The sequence below is a fragment of the Sciurus carolinensis genome, chromosome 7 (genome assembly GCF_902686445.1).
Source record: "Sciurus carolinensis chromosome 7, mSciCar1.2, whole genome shotgun sequence".
Lineage (NCBI taxonomy): Eukaryota > Metazoa > Chordata > Mammalia > Rodentia > Sciuridae > Sciurus > Sciurus carolinensis.
In genome coordinates, this window is record NC_062219.1 from 54,258,183 (window position 1) to 54,274,419 (window position 16,237).

At 40.2% G+C, this 16,237-nt stretch overlaps 1 protein-coding gene across 10 annotated transcripts in view; it reads right to left on the minus strand.

Moving 5' to 3' along the window:
• Positions 1-16,237, minus strand: part of LOC124988397 (uncharacterized) — a 169,944-nt gene that overhangs the window by 124,528 nt on the left and 29,179 nt on the right. For 9 of the 10 annotated variants that reach the window (XR_007109424.1, XR_007109426.1, XR_007109425.1 and 6 more), the window contains exons 5-11: positions 13,635-13,748; positions 12,964-13,158; positions 11,772-11,925; positions 10,162-10,319; positions 7,054-7,206; positions 4,770-4,871; positions 3,087-3,248 (exon numbers count right to left, since the gene is read on the minus strand). Coding sequence is in view for 7 of the 10 variants with exons in the window: in XM_047557884.1 (XP_047413840.1) it covers positions 3,087-3,248; positions 4,770-4,871; positions 7,054-7,206; positions 10,162-10,319; positions 11,772-11,925; positions 12,964-13,158; positions 13,635-13,748 (1,038 nt within the window). In the remaining 3 variants the exon portion in view is untranslated. The remainder of the gene's footprint in view (positions 1-3,086; positions 3,249-4,769; positions 4,872-7,053; positions 7,207-10,161; positions 10,320-11,771; positions 11,926-12,963; positions 13,159-13,634; positions 13,749-16,237) is intronic. The other variant, XM_047557887.1, reaches the window with a different exon arrangement.

Here is a 16,237-nt window from a genome sequence, read left to right on the forward strand (position 1 = left end):
GGCTCAGAGTTGCCCTTCATAAAACCAGTGTTATTTTCTGTTCCCTGCTTAGAAAGCTCTTCTCCAGACTGTTGTCATACCAGCTGCTTCTCATCCATTAGATTTCAGCTCAAATTCCTCCTCTGCCTCTACCAAGAGACCTTGTCTGCCCTCTATCAAAGCATGTCCCTTCCACCCATTGTTTTCTGCCTTTGTGGTTTCTTCGTGGCATTCACAAATTAAGAGATACAGATTTACTTCTTTGTTCACTCATTTACTGAATGTTGCTCCCGGGGTAAGGATGGGTCTGGATCTGTTTCATTTCCTGCGCTCAGCTTACTTCCTGGTGAAAAGGTAGTATCCCAGTAACAACTGCTGAAGGAATGAATGAGTGAGACCAATATGTAGGGTGGTTCATGTTCCTTATCTGTCTCCCTCATGCCCCACCTCTGGAATCTGGAAATACACAGATATTTATAGACTCTTTCTGGTCTATTTACCATAAAAGTCAACTTAAAAATACAACGTTTAAATTTTTCTCCTTTTGATCAATTCCAAGAACAACATTTATGTCCATAAACAGTAAGAGCAAGTGGTTTTCTTTCTTTCTTCTTTCCTCCTTTTTTTTTGAATGTTTGGGCATCTGCCCTCAACAACACACACTGAGTGCATCTCTTTGGTACCTGACTTTCCAAACCCTCTGCCAGGGGAAGAAAGCAGTAACAAAGAAAGGAGCATCAGTTCTCCCTCCACTGTGTGACTGGGGAAGGGCAATCTGGAACCTTCCCACCTCACTCGCACTATCGCCCTAACTGGGTGTTCTTGCCACTCGACACCTATCTGAGATCTCATCTCCTGAAGTCACCGTGAACCTTCTGCTCTTCACTGGCATGGACCTTTTTGTCCCCTAAGTGCTCATGGACCCTCCTAAACTCAGTGACTTGGCTGGCCAGGCAACACCCTGGATCCTATTGCTTCTCCTCAATTTCAAACATGAAATGCTTCATACAACTCCATTTTCCTTTGCCTCCCACCTCTTCCTGACTCCTGACTCCTGTTCCCCTCCTTTAGTTCCCATGAGCCCCCCAGGAGTTGAGCTCCTCCTACTCTCTCAACCAATGAGGAAAATGGCCCTCAGACATTAGTATCAGGACTTTCTGGGTAAAGGATGATTATTACAGCAGTGTCAGAAGCAAACTATCCAAGATCCTAGAAGCAGAGAGATTGTTCAGAGTTACCAAGGGCTGACTCTTCCTCTTCCTTCCTTCTCCACTACCCTCCACCTTCACAGTTTAGCTCAATAAGTTGGGGCATAAGTGGTTTAAAATACCCCTTTGTTAGTAAAAGTTCTTCCTGAATGGTGACATATACCTCAGTGCAAAGTGCCAATAGTATAAGAAAAGTGTGGCTATTTATTTAACTCTGGCAGAAGGCTAGAAGTGTCGCTGGTGGTTGCATGACCCATCAGGGAATTTGGGGGCCAGGGAGATAAATGCTGCCTCTGTTCCTGACCTGTATGACTAACTCATTTCTCATTAGATTCTCTAGATCACATTCGAACAGGTTTACAAGTTGCCCAGGAGTGTTGTTTGTGTGCGCATGCGTGTGCTCATGCATTTGCTTCCAGCCACTCTGTACCTCACTTGAGCCCTTCAGGTCTCACTCTCCCATCCCCATCCTGGGAAGATAGGCCAGGAGACAACTCCTCTCTCTAGCACTCTACTCAGTCAACTTCCCCACACCTTTGACTTTATACAATTTTCAGTTACTCTACAATTATTGGTGGGGTGAAAGTAATAGAATTTGTGGAAAATAGGCTTCCTACAAATTCATGTCCTCTTGCTTTAAGTGGGGCCTCTTGGCTATGTGCTTATCTGTATATTCTTCTCTCTCTGATGGTCCTGTGGCTGTCCCCATAGTGACCCACCTCCCCCATAGGCCATTCTGACCTTCCACCTCACTAATGCAGACAAACTCGCCCCCTCTTTCTCTGATAGCCAGGACCAGGCATAAGTGCCTGCATCTTACCTTTTTGCACCTAAAATTTCTCTATCTTTTTCACTTCAAGGCAAGTGATATCATTCTCCCTTTCTCAAAATCATTCCTCTACCTGGTTTCTTCATCCTGTCTCTTCCTTCTCCCCCAGGGTCATCTGTTTCTCCATTTCCCCCTTTCATTTCTTCCATCTCTTCTTCTCTATTTCTCCTTCCTCACAGACCATGTTAAATAAGCAAATGACATGAAACTCTTCCCTTAGAGTAACAAATAAATAATAGCAGGTTATACCTTCAAAAATACATGGTGGCATTGTGAAGACAAATGCCTACTAGCTTTGTGCAGAGACTTCCTTTCACTGCCAAACTTCATGTCCATCCTACACAGCAGCTACCTGACTGACTTCCTTGCCTTCAGTCTCTCCCTCCATGAATCCAACTCACAACCAGTTGCCATATGAATCCTCCTAAAAATTATGCTTTTATATATATCAATTTCCTTACAGGATTAAGCACAAATTCCTTCCCCTGGGACTTATGGGCATATTCACAACCTACTTCTGTTTATGTCTCTCCCAGAAAGAAAAGATCTCGTCACTAATTTCCACATGAACTTTCTACTCCACCAACTGGACTGGAACACGCGCCGTATTTCCTCTGCATCATTGTTCTGGTGTCCCTCCTCAAATGCACTCCTCGCTCTTTCCCCACTGCTTGCCTAAGCTCTGCTCTTCCTTCGAGCCTGGCTCATTTCCCTCTCCTCCAAGAGGCTTTCCCCACTAGCACCAGCCCAGTGGGGACCACTCCCCTCCAAACACTCTCAAAATTTAATAACCGCCCAGCTCACTGGGGGTCAATCATTAGGCTGTGCGGTCTTGCATTGGTATCGATCAGCTGCAGTCCATGTCCTGATAGAGACATGTTATATTATAACTTCTTATATTCCTCTTTCCGAGTAGTACTTAATCTTTCTTATAATGAAAATAAGCCTGGCTAGGTGATAGAGCTTTTCATAAGTGGGTCACAGAAAAACCATTAAAGAACATTTCTCAGGTCTGCAAACTGGTGTAAAGTTGAACAGAAGGACATATTGGTTATTTCTTCATCTGGTACCTGGTAGAGGTTGACGTTGCTATAAATGCTGTCCCAGATTTGGTCATAGTTGCACTGAGGCAAACTCTGGGAAGACGTGAAAGACGGACGATGCCGAGACAGCATGATTGTCTTTCCAGCGTGATCCTGGAGCACTTGAATTACTCGCATGGGGTTAGAGATCTTAGGTAGAACAGGAGGAGAAGGAATTGTTAGAAACACTTTCCCCTTCGTCTCAGCTGGAATTTGGTTACACACCCACAGACAAGAAAGAAATCCTAGGTGGGACTTCGTTCAATTAAAAATAACATTAAATCCAAGTGTCATGATTACTCAAATATGTTCATTCACTCAACACCATCAACATTCAAATATGCATAGCAACTCATTTAAAATTCTGTGACAACCTCCAAGATAGTATCAGGTAGCATTCCCACAAGTGTTGTGACACCAATGAAATGATAACACCCATCAACTCTGGGTGCAAACTACGTCCACCTCAAGGAAACTACTATGAGATGGAGGAGGAGCAGCAGAGAAGCATAAGGAGAAATCAGGCTTTATTAAGACTTAGACCTGGGCTGGAATCCTGATTTTTCTAACCAGAGCAGTGTATGTCAACCTAACAAGAAGACTGGTGATCTCTCGTGCCAGATTCTAGAGGCAAAGAATTGAATAATGGCCACAGAATTGAACATCAACCTCAGCAATACAGGTATCACTGTATCATTTTAGTATCACAAAGAACCTCAAAAATCTCAGAAAATAACAAATCTGAGAGTGTGGCAAAATTGGAATCTTGTACACTGTTGGTGAGATTATAAAATGGCCTAACTGCGGAAAGCATTATGGAGCTTCCTCAAAAAAATTACAAATAGAATTAGCATATGATTCAACTATGTTATTTCTGGGTGTATATCCAAAAGAATTGAAAGCAAGATCTCAAAGAGATATTTGTACAACTTCTAGCAGTTATTCACAGTAGCCATGAGGTGAAGGCAACCTAAATGTACATCAAGGGGTGAGAGGATAAATAAAACGTGGCATACATTTACAAGAGGATATTATTCAGCCTTAAAAAAGAAGGAAATTTTGACCCATGTTCCAACATGGATGAATCTTGAAGACATTGTGCTAAGTGAAATGTTAGTCACAAAAAGACAAATTCTGCATGATTCCACTTATATGAAGTATCTAAAGTCGTCAAGTTCATAGAAACGGAAAGGAGATGATGGTTGCCAAGAGTTGGGAGGAGTGGGAAATGGGGTGTTGTTCAATGGGTCTAGAGTTTGTTTTGAAAGATGAGTTCTGGAGATCTGCTCACAACAATGTCAGTACATTTAACTCTACAGAACTGTATGCTTAAAATGATTAAATTTTATGTTAACTGTTTTTACCATCATAAAAAAGATCATTTAGTCCAATATTTGCATTTCACAGATAAGGAAACTAAGGCTCAAAGAGGTTACATAACTGACTAGACTAATATCATAGAGACTTGACGATAAATTTGTGCTAAATCTACCTCTTTTGACAATTTTTATTCTCTACTAAAAGTTAACAGGATTTTTAAAGCTTGACAGATTAGAAAGTTCCAAATAAAGCCTTCACCATGCTAACGTTTTTAAAAGGGAAAGAAATTTCCTTTTTTCATTATTTTTGAGAATGGATCTTATCTACAAGAGGACATAGTTATTTTCTTACCTTCAAAAACTTTGCTTGGAGTTGCATTAATACATCTATTCTTCTCCTTTCTTTTAGTTTGGTCAGCATCTTCTTCTGCCAAGGATCACATTTTGGTTTGATCTAATGGACAAATATGTTTACATAAAGTTGCAACATAACAGTATGGTTCTCAGTAAAGTTGTAAACGAAAAGATTCAAAGACCTTCTGAAATAGGATCTGGCCTAGGTACTATGATTGCTAGAACATGTGAGATCTGGGAAGGTCTGCATAGGATCACAAATACGTGGAAGGAAATAGCAGTTCTCAGTCTGGAGTACAAAATCCATGAGCAGGAGGGACCCTGAATCCATGAGCAGGAGGGCATTGCAGTTTATTCATGAAGAGAAAAAAGTTTGCCCATGGACTCCTTCTGACTTCACTTTAAAACTTCATGTCTCACATTAACAAATTACATTTCAAAAATTATTTCTGTGGCTATGAATACCATCAATATACTGATAACTCTCAAATTTGTATCTTCACCCTAAGCTTTATCTTCTTATGTCCAGTTATCTCCTTGATATCTATATTTGTATGTCAAGTATAACAATCTAAAACAAAACCCATCTTCCCTTACACTGACCACCTGTGCACAGGTCCCCACCTTAATCTTTGATTTTCCTCCTTTCAGTTCACGGGTCAGAATGAACTATGCTGAGAATATCTGTGTCCCTATAAAATCCATTTGTTGAAACCTAACCCCTCAAGGTGATGCTAGGAGGAGGTGAGATCTGTGAGAAGTGATTAGTTCATGAGTGTGGAGCCCTCATGAATATACTTAGTGCCCTTATGAAAGAGGCCTGAGTTTGTCCCTTCTATTTTGTGAGGACACAGCAAGAAGTCAGAAGTCTACAGCCTGGAAGAGGGCCCTCACCAGAGCCCAACTGTGCTGCCACTTTGGACTTCTCAGCCTCCAGAACTGTAGGAAATAATTTCTGTTGTTTATAAACTACCAAGTTTACGATATTTTGTTAAAGTCATCCAAGTGGACAAGGAGAATCATGAAATTTTTCTTTCCTTCACAATACAATTAATCCTTATCATTCATGAATTTCATACTCTCAATTTTGCCTACTCACTAAAAATTACTTGTGACCCCAAATTCAACACTAGTGGAACTGTCATGGTCCTTCAGAGACATGCACAGAGCGGTGAACAACTCGAGTTGTCCAATGGGCACATTTCCAGCTGAGGCAACATGCTGCCTTCTTCTAATTTTAAAGGCTACTATAGACAAGTATTCTTTGCATACTCTATCTGGAGACACACTTTTTGCATTTTCCATGCTTTTTGTTGGTGATTTCATTGTCCAAATGGTCCCTAAGCAGAGTCCTAAAGTGCATTGTCTAGTGTTCCTAAGCACAACAAGGCTGTGATGTTCCCTATAGAGAAAATGCATTAGATCTGTTTCATTCACTAATGAGCCAGAGTACTATTGACCTTGAGTTCAATGCTAATGAATCAATAATATATATTAGCTGGAGATACAGCTTAGTGGTAGGGCATTTGCCTAGCACGTGTGTGGCCCAGGGTTTGATCCCCAGCACAGAAAAAAAAAAAAAAAAAACCACTTTCAATAATATATATTAAATAAGGTGTCTTTAAACAGGGACACACATAAAACAAGGTTATGTATTGATTAATGTTGTGAGCAGAAGATCGCAGGAACCTAACTCCCTGTCTATTCCCTAGGAAAGATATGATGTGGTATCTGCTAAAGCAGTGTTCCTGTTGACTTTCTAGAATATAACCTCCTTGAATGAGAATTGCTTATTCTTAGCACTTCCCAAAATCATCTTATTCAATCTTCTTACTTATGTGTTTCTTATAAAGTGTGCATCTCCAGCCCCAACAATCATGCCCAAAAGAGGATTTACCCAATAATAATTTTCAACTAAAAAGTTGGATTTACACAAGTCAATTATATCTTTGGGCATTATTCATTGTTTTTTTCCAAGTTTTGGAGATCATTAACCCTAGGAAGTTTGGACCAAATGGAGTGTGGCATAGGTATCTAGAACTTCCAGAGGAGGCACATCAGCATGGCTGACATCACATAGGCAGGCAAAGAGCTGGGAGGCCTGGTGCACAAGGCCAGATTCTCTGTGTGGTTTCCCCTCAGCAATTTTTGGGGGACACTGAGGAGAAGGGGCAACAGGGCAGATAGACCAGGTGCCGCCATGTTGCCTGGCCTGTTTAGAGTAAAATTTTGTGACACTACTGACATCACTGATGGGTGACTGTCATCACAGGCCCCCTTACCTTTATAAATGAAATCCAGTTGGCTCTCTTTTTCAGGGTTCTAGGTGGTCCTGACAAACTCAAACTCTCTGCTTTAGCTATCCCAGCCTCATAGTCTGGAAACATTTGCATTCTCTGTTGCTCCGTGAAGATGCTTTGAAATTTTTGGAAAACCTAAATGAGATTAAGAAGAAAAATGAAGGGGCTGGGGAGATAGCTCAGTTGGTAGAGTGCTTGCCTTGTAAGCACAAGGCCCTGGGTTCGATCACCAGCTCCCCCAAAAAAAAAAAAAGAAGAAGAAAAATGGAGCCCAGAAAAAGTCTCAGACAATATGCAATTTCAAAAAACAGCTACTGATTATCTTTGAAATAGTCCTGGAGTCGAACTAATTCATAAAACAGGACTCTGTGATAGTAACAGAACCTTACATGGACATTCCTGTGAGGCACACGCATAGTCAGCTCCTTACCACAACTGTGCATGTGTCACTTATCCTGAATGTCTGCTGCAAAGACTGGAAATGCATTGTAATATTTATTTATGTGTATTTTGAGTTGGGCCCTAAATGTGATAAGTACATTGTTCACATCTGGAAATATTTTCACTTTTTCTAACCTAGTAAAATAGAAAATCCAAGGGTTGAGTAAATCTTACTTTCAGAAGCCTGACTAGGATGTTACTAGAAAGAAGAGTCCAGATGCTAGAACCTGTTAAAACTTTTAAAGCACCTTGGCCTTCACATCTCCCTTCCAGATGGAGGCTGCAAATGGTTTCTCTAACATGACTTCCTACTACCAAAGTGCTAAGCACTTTTTCCTTCCTTCTCCTGAGTGACCCAGGCCCACTGGCCCTATGATGGCACCCTATCAGTGCATTGGCCAAATGCATAGTGACATGCTCACTACATGGTGATGGTTGCACAACAGTATAAATATTCTTAATATCACTGAACCATATCCTTAAAATGTTTAAAATGGCAAATTTTATGTTATATGTATTTTACCACACATGCACACGCACACAAACACACACATACGAACACTCACACAAAGAACCTACCATGGTGCAGGCACATACTAAGATCCCAACAATGGTTTCTGAAGTGAGTGAGTGAGTGAGCAAGTTTGTGAGTTACAGAGCTGAATATTCTTCCAGTCCATGCTGGTGCCTCTGTGGCTGTCCAATATTGTTGCCCCTAGTCACACGTGACTTTTTATCATTTAATTGTGAATTAGTTTAGATTAAATAAACTTACAAATTTAGTTCCTTCATTGCAGTAGCCACATTCCATAAGTGACTAGTGGTTAACTTACAGGACAGAGCCGCCAACAAACTTATCACTGGGAAGTTCAGCAAGACAGTGCTAGACTAGGACTACATTGCAAATTTTTCTTAGAGGGCCAGATAGTAAGTATTTTAGTCTTTACAGACCATGGGGACTCTGTTGCAATTCAACTGTTGTAGTGAAAGCAGCCATAGATAATACATAAATGAATAGGCATGATTATACAATGGTCTGAACATTTAGGATACTACATGATCCGTGTGTTGAAATCCTAATCTCCAAAGTGGTGGTATTAGGAGGTAGGGCCTTTGGGAGGTGATTGTTCCTCATGAATAGCATTAGTGCCACATAAAAAAGCCCAGAGAGACCCTGGCCTTTCTACCATGTGAAGACACAACAGAAAGGCACCATCCATGAACCAGAAAACAGGCCCTCACCAGGCACTGGATCTACCTTGATCTTGGACTTCTCAGTCTCCATAACTGTAAGAAATATATTCTTTTCATGTATAAGCTACCCAATTTATGGCATTTGTCATAGCCATCTGAATGGGCTGAGGCAGCTGTATTTCATAAAGCTTTATTTTAGAAAAACAGGTGGTGTGTGGTAGGCTTTGGGTTTGCTGATATCTAAACATAAGAACTTTTCCTACACAAAAATGTTGTAATTTGATTGATTAGCTTGGGAGCACAGTTAACATTTCACATAATATCATTATAAGAAAATCAAATGGCAGCTATCACCACATGGAGGAGACAAGTTGTCCTTTGGAACAAGGCTGCTTTGTTGGAGTGCCCAGCTGGCCTGTGTCCTCTTGTTTTTCACTGATAATAGTCTACTGTGCTACAATTTTTATTACTTATTTTATTCTTTTTTTAAACACTATCTTATCCCTATTCTGTGTTTTGCCATTCATAACACTTGGTGATAATAAGGCTAAGGACGCTCCCTAGAAGCACTCTGTGAGGACAATGCTGCTGGTGACATGAAAAGAAAAACAAAAACATCATCACCTTCAAAGAAACCAGAGGAATGTGACACCATTGGTTTCAATGAACTGGGTTACATACAAGTGGAAATAATCCTGGTAAAATGATGCAAGAACAAATGTAAATGCAAGGGCAACTTCAAGGTCAAACAAATGGTGAGAGAGGAGAAAGTGGCACTTGTCACATGCAGAACATTCACAAACATTCAGATTTGATTTTTGCTCAGTTGGATCAGTCTATTTATTACTTTTATCTAGTAAACATATACACTTGCAAATAATACCAGCTAGAACTAGAAAATTATTTTTATTGCCAAAACATTTGCTGAAAAGATTCGTTATGTCTGATGCTCTTCACCCATACTCCTATTTTCCCCTTTGCAACAAACTTTAACATGGCTTTTGAAGACATGAGTTCCTTTCTCAGGGAATACAACAGTGTGTTACAGCAGAGAAGACTGCGTAAACATCACTACACGATGTACACTTTGTGGACTATAAAGCATTTTGTCACTAAGGAGAGTACACATTCTGAGTATCAGAGGGCTTTAGACACTTGATGACTCTACCATGCAAATGTGCCAAATCTACATTTTTATTATCTACTACAGGCCGTACCCTAGCTTTTTCTTTAAATTCTGCAGAAAAAAATAAATCCTACAATTCCTCTAGGTTTGCTATTGGAGGGCTCCATTCCTCTTATAGAAAGCAAGTTCTTCCTAACTGCTAACCTAAATGTCACCTTTTACTACTTTATCATTCTTGAAACAATTGTTGGCAGTATTATGCAACTTGGTGGCAAGTATTGTTTTTTCCTTTCATGGACATCTAGATTTATTAAAAGTACATCAAGTACCAAGGAAAAAAGTTCCATTTCCTTCGCAGAGTCCCTTAGCTCCTCCAGGTTGTATGGGATATGGAAGTGGGAGAGCAGGAGCCTCAGCTGAGGTTTCAATTCTCCTGTTTCTGTTGTGTGTTGGGGCAGGATGAAGCCAGCATCTGTTCTCATTGCCCCTGAAAAAGATCCAAAATCAAGAGCATGAAGGCCAGTGAATACCCGAGGGCCCACAGAAGGGTACAACCAGGAGGCCACACATCAACCCAGTTCTCACAGAAGCTTCCAGCTGAGGTCCAGGAGCAACACTTTGTTTTTATAGGGAAGGAGGGAGTTAGAGGTGGAATCTCAGAGGGCCCTTGGAGATAGCTGAAGGTGGGACCTCTTCTGCTCCTTGGTGGGGCCATTCTGGCTCCTTGCCCAAACTTCTCTGCCACAATTTATAGTCAGCACCACACTTAGTCAGGTGTATCTGACAAGTCCTTGGAGCTGGGTTTCTGCAGGAGAGAGCAGGACGCCTCACATCTCACAGGCTGCAGGAGGAACCCAATAGACCTTCAGGAAATAACTTAGTGGAAGCATTCCTTTCTAGAGCTTTTTGTGGCAAATGAATTATATCACTTAAAAATTAATTAGCAGGGCTGGGGACATAGCTCAGTTGATAGAGTGCTTACTTTCCATGCGCAAGGCCCTGGGTTCAATCCCCAGCACCACAAAATAAATAAATAAATAAAAATAATAATAATAATAATAATTAACAAATTAGAAGAAGGTGAGAGCTTTTACCTTCTTTTACCTAGTTCCTACTCAACTCTAAGGACCCAGCTAGAATTCCCCACCTCCATCTTCAAGAAAACTTCTGAGATCCCCTCAATTGAAGTTGGCTGCCTTTTCCAGGTGCTCCTGGGACATTTTGTACACATCCTAAGCAAGAAAGTTACTTTGAGTTACATCAGGTTTCTTGACCATCTATAACATGAGATAAGACCAGGAAGAGTATAGTTAATTGATTCTGATGAGTAAATTATTTTAGAATTGTGGATATTAAAACTAAACTACAGCCAGGCATGGTGGCACACGCCTGTAATCCCAGCAGCTCGGGAGGCTGAGGCAGAGGATTGAGAGTTCAAAGCCAGCCTCAGCAAAATTGAGGTGCTAAGCAACTCAGTGAAACCCTGTCTCTAAATAAAATACAAAATAGGGTTGGGAATGTGGTTCAGTGGTCGAGTGCTCCTGAGTTCAATCCCTGGTAACAAAAAAACCCAAAAAACAAAAAACAAACAAACAAAACAACAACTGAACTATAAGTAAATTGAGGCGCAAGGAAGTGAAATGAAATGCAGGCCTAGATGAGCATGACAGAAACAACCCTAGAGCCCAGATCCCTTGACATCAAGTCCATTGTTTCCTTTCTCTTAATCTGTGAATTATAAAAATCAAAATGTTTAAGGGAAGTGGTTAGCATTTTTCCTCATCAGAAAATATAAAATTAACACTTGTTTATTAGGAAGATAATAACTTTTGATACATAGAAAAAAATTTTGCAAGATCATAGGACAAAATGGCACTTGCTCAAAAACATAATCTTTTTCCTCCACGTTACCCTCGGGGAAAGAAGACTAATTTCTTACCTGAAAAGCTGGTATCCACAAGGTCAGGAAATGCAGGATCCTGGATGCCAGGGTCCATGTCATTGACACAGACCTTTTCATTTTCCTGACCAGCTTCAGGGTCTTGGGTGTCAGCTGGACTCAGCACGTTGGAGATGGGCAAATACTGGAGGACCTACAGAAGGTCACAACCAAGAAGCCACACATCAACCCAATTCTCATGGAAGCTTCCAGACTTAGGTTCAAGAACAGCACTTTGCTTTGATAGGGAAGGAGGGAGATAGAGATGGAACCTGCTCAATAGTGAGGAACTAAATTTGGAAACGGGAAACGTAGTGTTGTTACCAACTCCAAGTGATCTTAACCTCCAGTCAGTTCTACACTGATCACACACCCAGAGTGGACAAAGCACTGTGAGGCACTAACGATATAAAGAGAAATAAGGTGGGGAACCACCTCAGAATTCACATTTTGGTGGAAGACCCAGATGGATGAGCAGATATTCATACCACCATGTGAGTGGGGAGAGGTATCAGAGGTGAAGCCCACAGTGACTGACTGAACGTGAAAAAGAAGTGAAGTCAGGTGGTGGCCAGGTTTCCGGTTTAGGCAAATCAATGGATGGCGGTGTCACTGAGATAAAGAGGAAAGGAGTAAGAAATTATTTAGCCAAACAATAATCCTTCTAAAATGGAAACGTAATCATGTAACTCTTTTGTGACCCTCTAGCCTGAGTTAGGCCCTCTCCTCTGCCTCTCTCTACCCTGTACTTACTTAGTTTACTCTGCTTACCCTTTTGCATTTCAGTAAAAGTTTACTTGCCCTACCTGCCTGGGACCTCATTACCTTTCCACAGTTTGCTGTGTGGCCTAGGACAAGTACCTGGCACTGATTAGACCCTCATTAAATATTACTAACAAAGTGGACCTAGACTGAAGAGCATAAATCTTGAACAAAATGATGAAAACAGGAAGTTACAGAGTGAATGTGAAATAGTACATCCAAGTCATCTTGGAGGAAGCTAAATTGATGCAGTGATTTCAACAGAGCAAAGTTTTAAAACCATTCCAGTGACTCACTGCTTTCCTGTCCTTTTTAGGGCAGGTAGAGTACAGAAACACCAAGAAGCCAACACAAGGTGGCAGATGAGAGAAAACAGCATGGCGACCATTCCTAGGAGTGCACCACATGGTCATGTAAGCGTCTGACATACCTGCAGGTAGTGGTGAACAGTCCTGATAGAGTGTAGGTGACACACTAACCACCTTGTGTAAATTGTCAGGTCTTCCTGCGTCACTAGGTTAGGAGGATTGTTTTTTCTCATAAGGAAGTTTTCTCGAGCAACAGACAATCTTTCAGCTCTCTGGACAGCATCACTGTACTCCTGCATAATGTAGCCAACTCGTTTCTGTTTAAGAGAGATAGGAAGACAGAACTTGGCACTGGCAAGCTTTGTTCCCTGTACCACTGACTTCCAAGCATAGGGTAATGATGTTTGGAGGCCAAATAGTGAATCCCAAAGTGCTTCCATATTCTGAATTTGATTGACAAAGGCAGTGGTCATACTCTTAGGACTTTGAAGGAGAAAGACTGTAGACAGTCAGTGCATAAGGAGGTTTAGTTATCACAGTCAGCTTCTGAGCTGTCACCTTCAGCAGAGGAAGCCAAGTCTAGAGAGAAACATGTTCTAGCATATAAAACTTCCTTCAAATCTCATTCTTAAAAATAGGAACTATTATCTTCTGTCACTAGCAGAACAAGCAAGAAGATATACCCATTGATTCCTTTCCTATCTTTAGCAGTGATTTTAAAAAATTGATAAGCTTAATGACCATTATTTTTATTATAAAAAATAGCCCATAGGTACTGTGCATGGCGTCCTACCTTGTAAAGAGGATAAAGTTGCTCCATGATCTTACTGTGCTGGCAAAACCTCTTCCACCTAAGCATGTGTAAATATTTACTCTGGGCCAGTTGGGTAATTCTCTCTGTGTAATGCTTTAACAACAACAACAACAAAACACCAGTTAGCAGAACACTAATAGGAAGACTGAACTAAGTGTTAAGAACACAAATGAAAAAATGGAAAAAAAAAAAAAAAAAACACAAATGATAGGTAAATCAAACTCTGGTTGTTTTAGAAAACTGTATTTTTCTATATGAAGACCATAAATTTGAGAAGTCTGGTTTAAGATACTATTCAAACTTAAGTAAAACATGTAGATACTTCTAAATTTTTCTGATCTGTTGCCAAGTAGATAGTTTGTAAGCTCATTTATAAGTTATAGAACAATCTTAGCAATGATATTAAGGTCTGTCAAATTATCTAATGTGAGCTTGAATTTTGTATTAAGAACTGAAATTATGAGTCTAAAACACAACTTACATTCAGGTAAGATTAAAACTTTTAACGATTTTTACACTTAAAAATAGTTAAATAAGCCAGGCACTGTAGCACATCCCTATAATCCCAGCAAATCAGGAGGCTAAAGCAGGAGGATAGCAAGTTCAAGGCTAGCCTCAGCAACTTAGGGAAACCCTGTCTCAAAATAAAAAGGGCTGGGGATGTAACTCAGTGGTAGAGCACTTCTAGGTTCAATTCCCAGTACTGAGAAAAAAAAAAAAAAGTTAAATAAGCTTTTAAATTTTTTTTTCTGATAATAAGAATAATATTGGGGGCTAGTGTTGCAGCTCATCAGTAGAGCACAAGCCCAGCACGTGCAAGGCACTGGGTTCAATTCTCAGCACCATATAAACATAAATAAATAAAAATTTAAAAAAAATAATAATATTGACTATGATAGAATAACTAGGACTAGCTCTATCATGCTCTTCTATCATAAGCAAAATGAAAAAATACACAAGTTAATTATTTTCTGACACTGAATAAGGCAGGACTGTGACCCCTGCAAGAAGGGAAACAATGTCAGCCCTCCCATCACCCTGCAGTTTCTGAGCCATGGCAAAGGACAGGGAATCCCAAGAAGAGTAGGTGTTCTCTCTGAGTTAAGAGAGAAACTGAAATTTGGTAAATGTAATCATCTGGAGTTTGCAGAGCAGAATACTAGAGAGAGGACACTGTGCAGAGAAAGGATTCCAGAGACCTGCAGAGATCTCTTTGAGCCTGTTGCTGACTACCCAGCCAGGCATATGGAAGGTAAAACTCCAGGAGGCCTCCCAAAGAACCGACTGGGGCATTGCAAGCTGAATAGTTCTGAGTTCCTATAGGACTGGGAGAGGTTCAAGCTCAAACCAGCCAGAACTGGATCTTCACTGGATACCTGGGACATTCAATGGACACACCAGAGGCTTAGGTAATAAGTACAAAACTATGCCTACAGTAAGGATTACTCTAAACCCACTCCAACAAACTTAAAAGCAGGAATTGAAAGGATTAAACTGATGTGTAACTTAAAATTCTGCTGGAATAAATTTTAATCCACACTCTCTAAGGAGCACACAAACTCTGGCACCCAGTAATGAGGAGTTGACAATTTTCAGCAATCAAAAAATATTAAATATGCAAAGTAGCAGGAAGACATGATCCTTACACAGAAGAAAATTAGTAAGGAGAAACAGACCCTGAAATGACAAAGGTGATGGATTCAGTGAACGAGAACATTCTTTTCTTTTCTTTCCTTTTGTTTCTGTTCTGGGACTGAACCCAGGGGTACTCTACCAGTGAGTTACTCCCCCAGTCCTTTTTTATTCTTCATTGAAGTTACCTAGGCTAGCCTCAAACTTGTGATCCTCCTGCCTCAGCCTCCACAGTAGATGGGGCTACAGGCATGTGCCACCACGTCCAGTTCAAACAAAAACTTTTAAAGAACTTAATATAAATATGTTCAGCATGCTTGAAGATTGAAAGGAAAATGTGAACATAATGAAGAAAGAGATGGTAAATATCAAAAGAATCAATTGGAACTTCTATAAATGAAAAAATAAAGTATCTAAAATAAAAAATTGGATGGAATTAAAAGCAGATCAGACACTACATAAGAAAAGTTGATGAACTTGGACTGGGAATGTAGCTCAGTGGCAGAGTGTTCGTGTGGCATGTGTTAAGCCCTGTATTCAATCCCTAGTACTGGGGAAAGAAAGTTGGTGAACTTGAAAACATCGTGATAGGAACTATATAAAATGAAGTACTAAGGGAGAAAAGAGACTAAAAGACTTAACATAGTCTCAGTGATCTGTGGAACAATATGAAATGACTTAGCATAGGTATGATCTCAGTACCTCAAAATGGTTGCAGATAAAATATATATGAAGAAATAATAATGAAATTTTTCAAAAACTGATGAAAACAATAAACCCACAATCTAAGGAGTTCAACTAACTGCAAATAAGAGAAACAATACACATGGTAATAAAAATCATTAAAAGAAAATCTTAAAAGTAGCCAGAGAACAAAAAAATGTTGCTATGTTCTGAGATGCAAATTATGCAAACCAAAAAAGAATGGAGTAACACCTTTCAAGTAACAA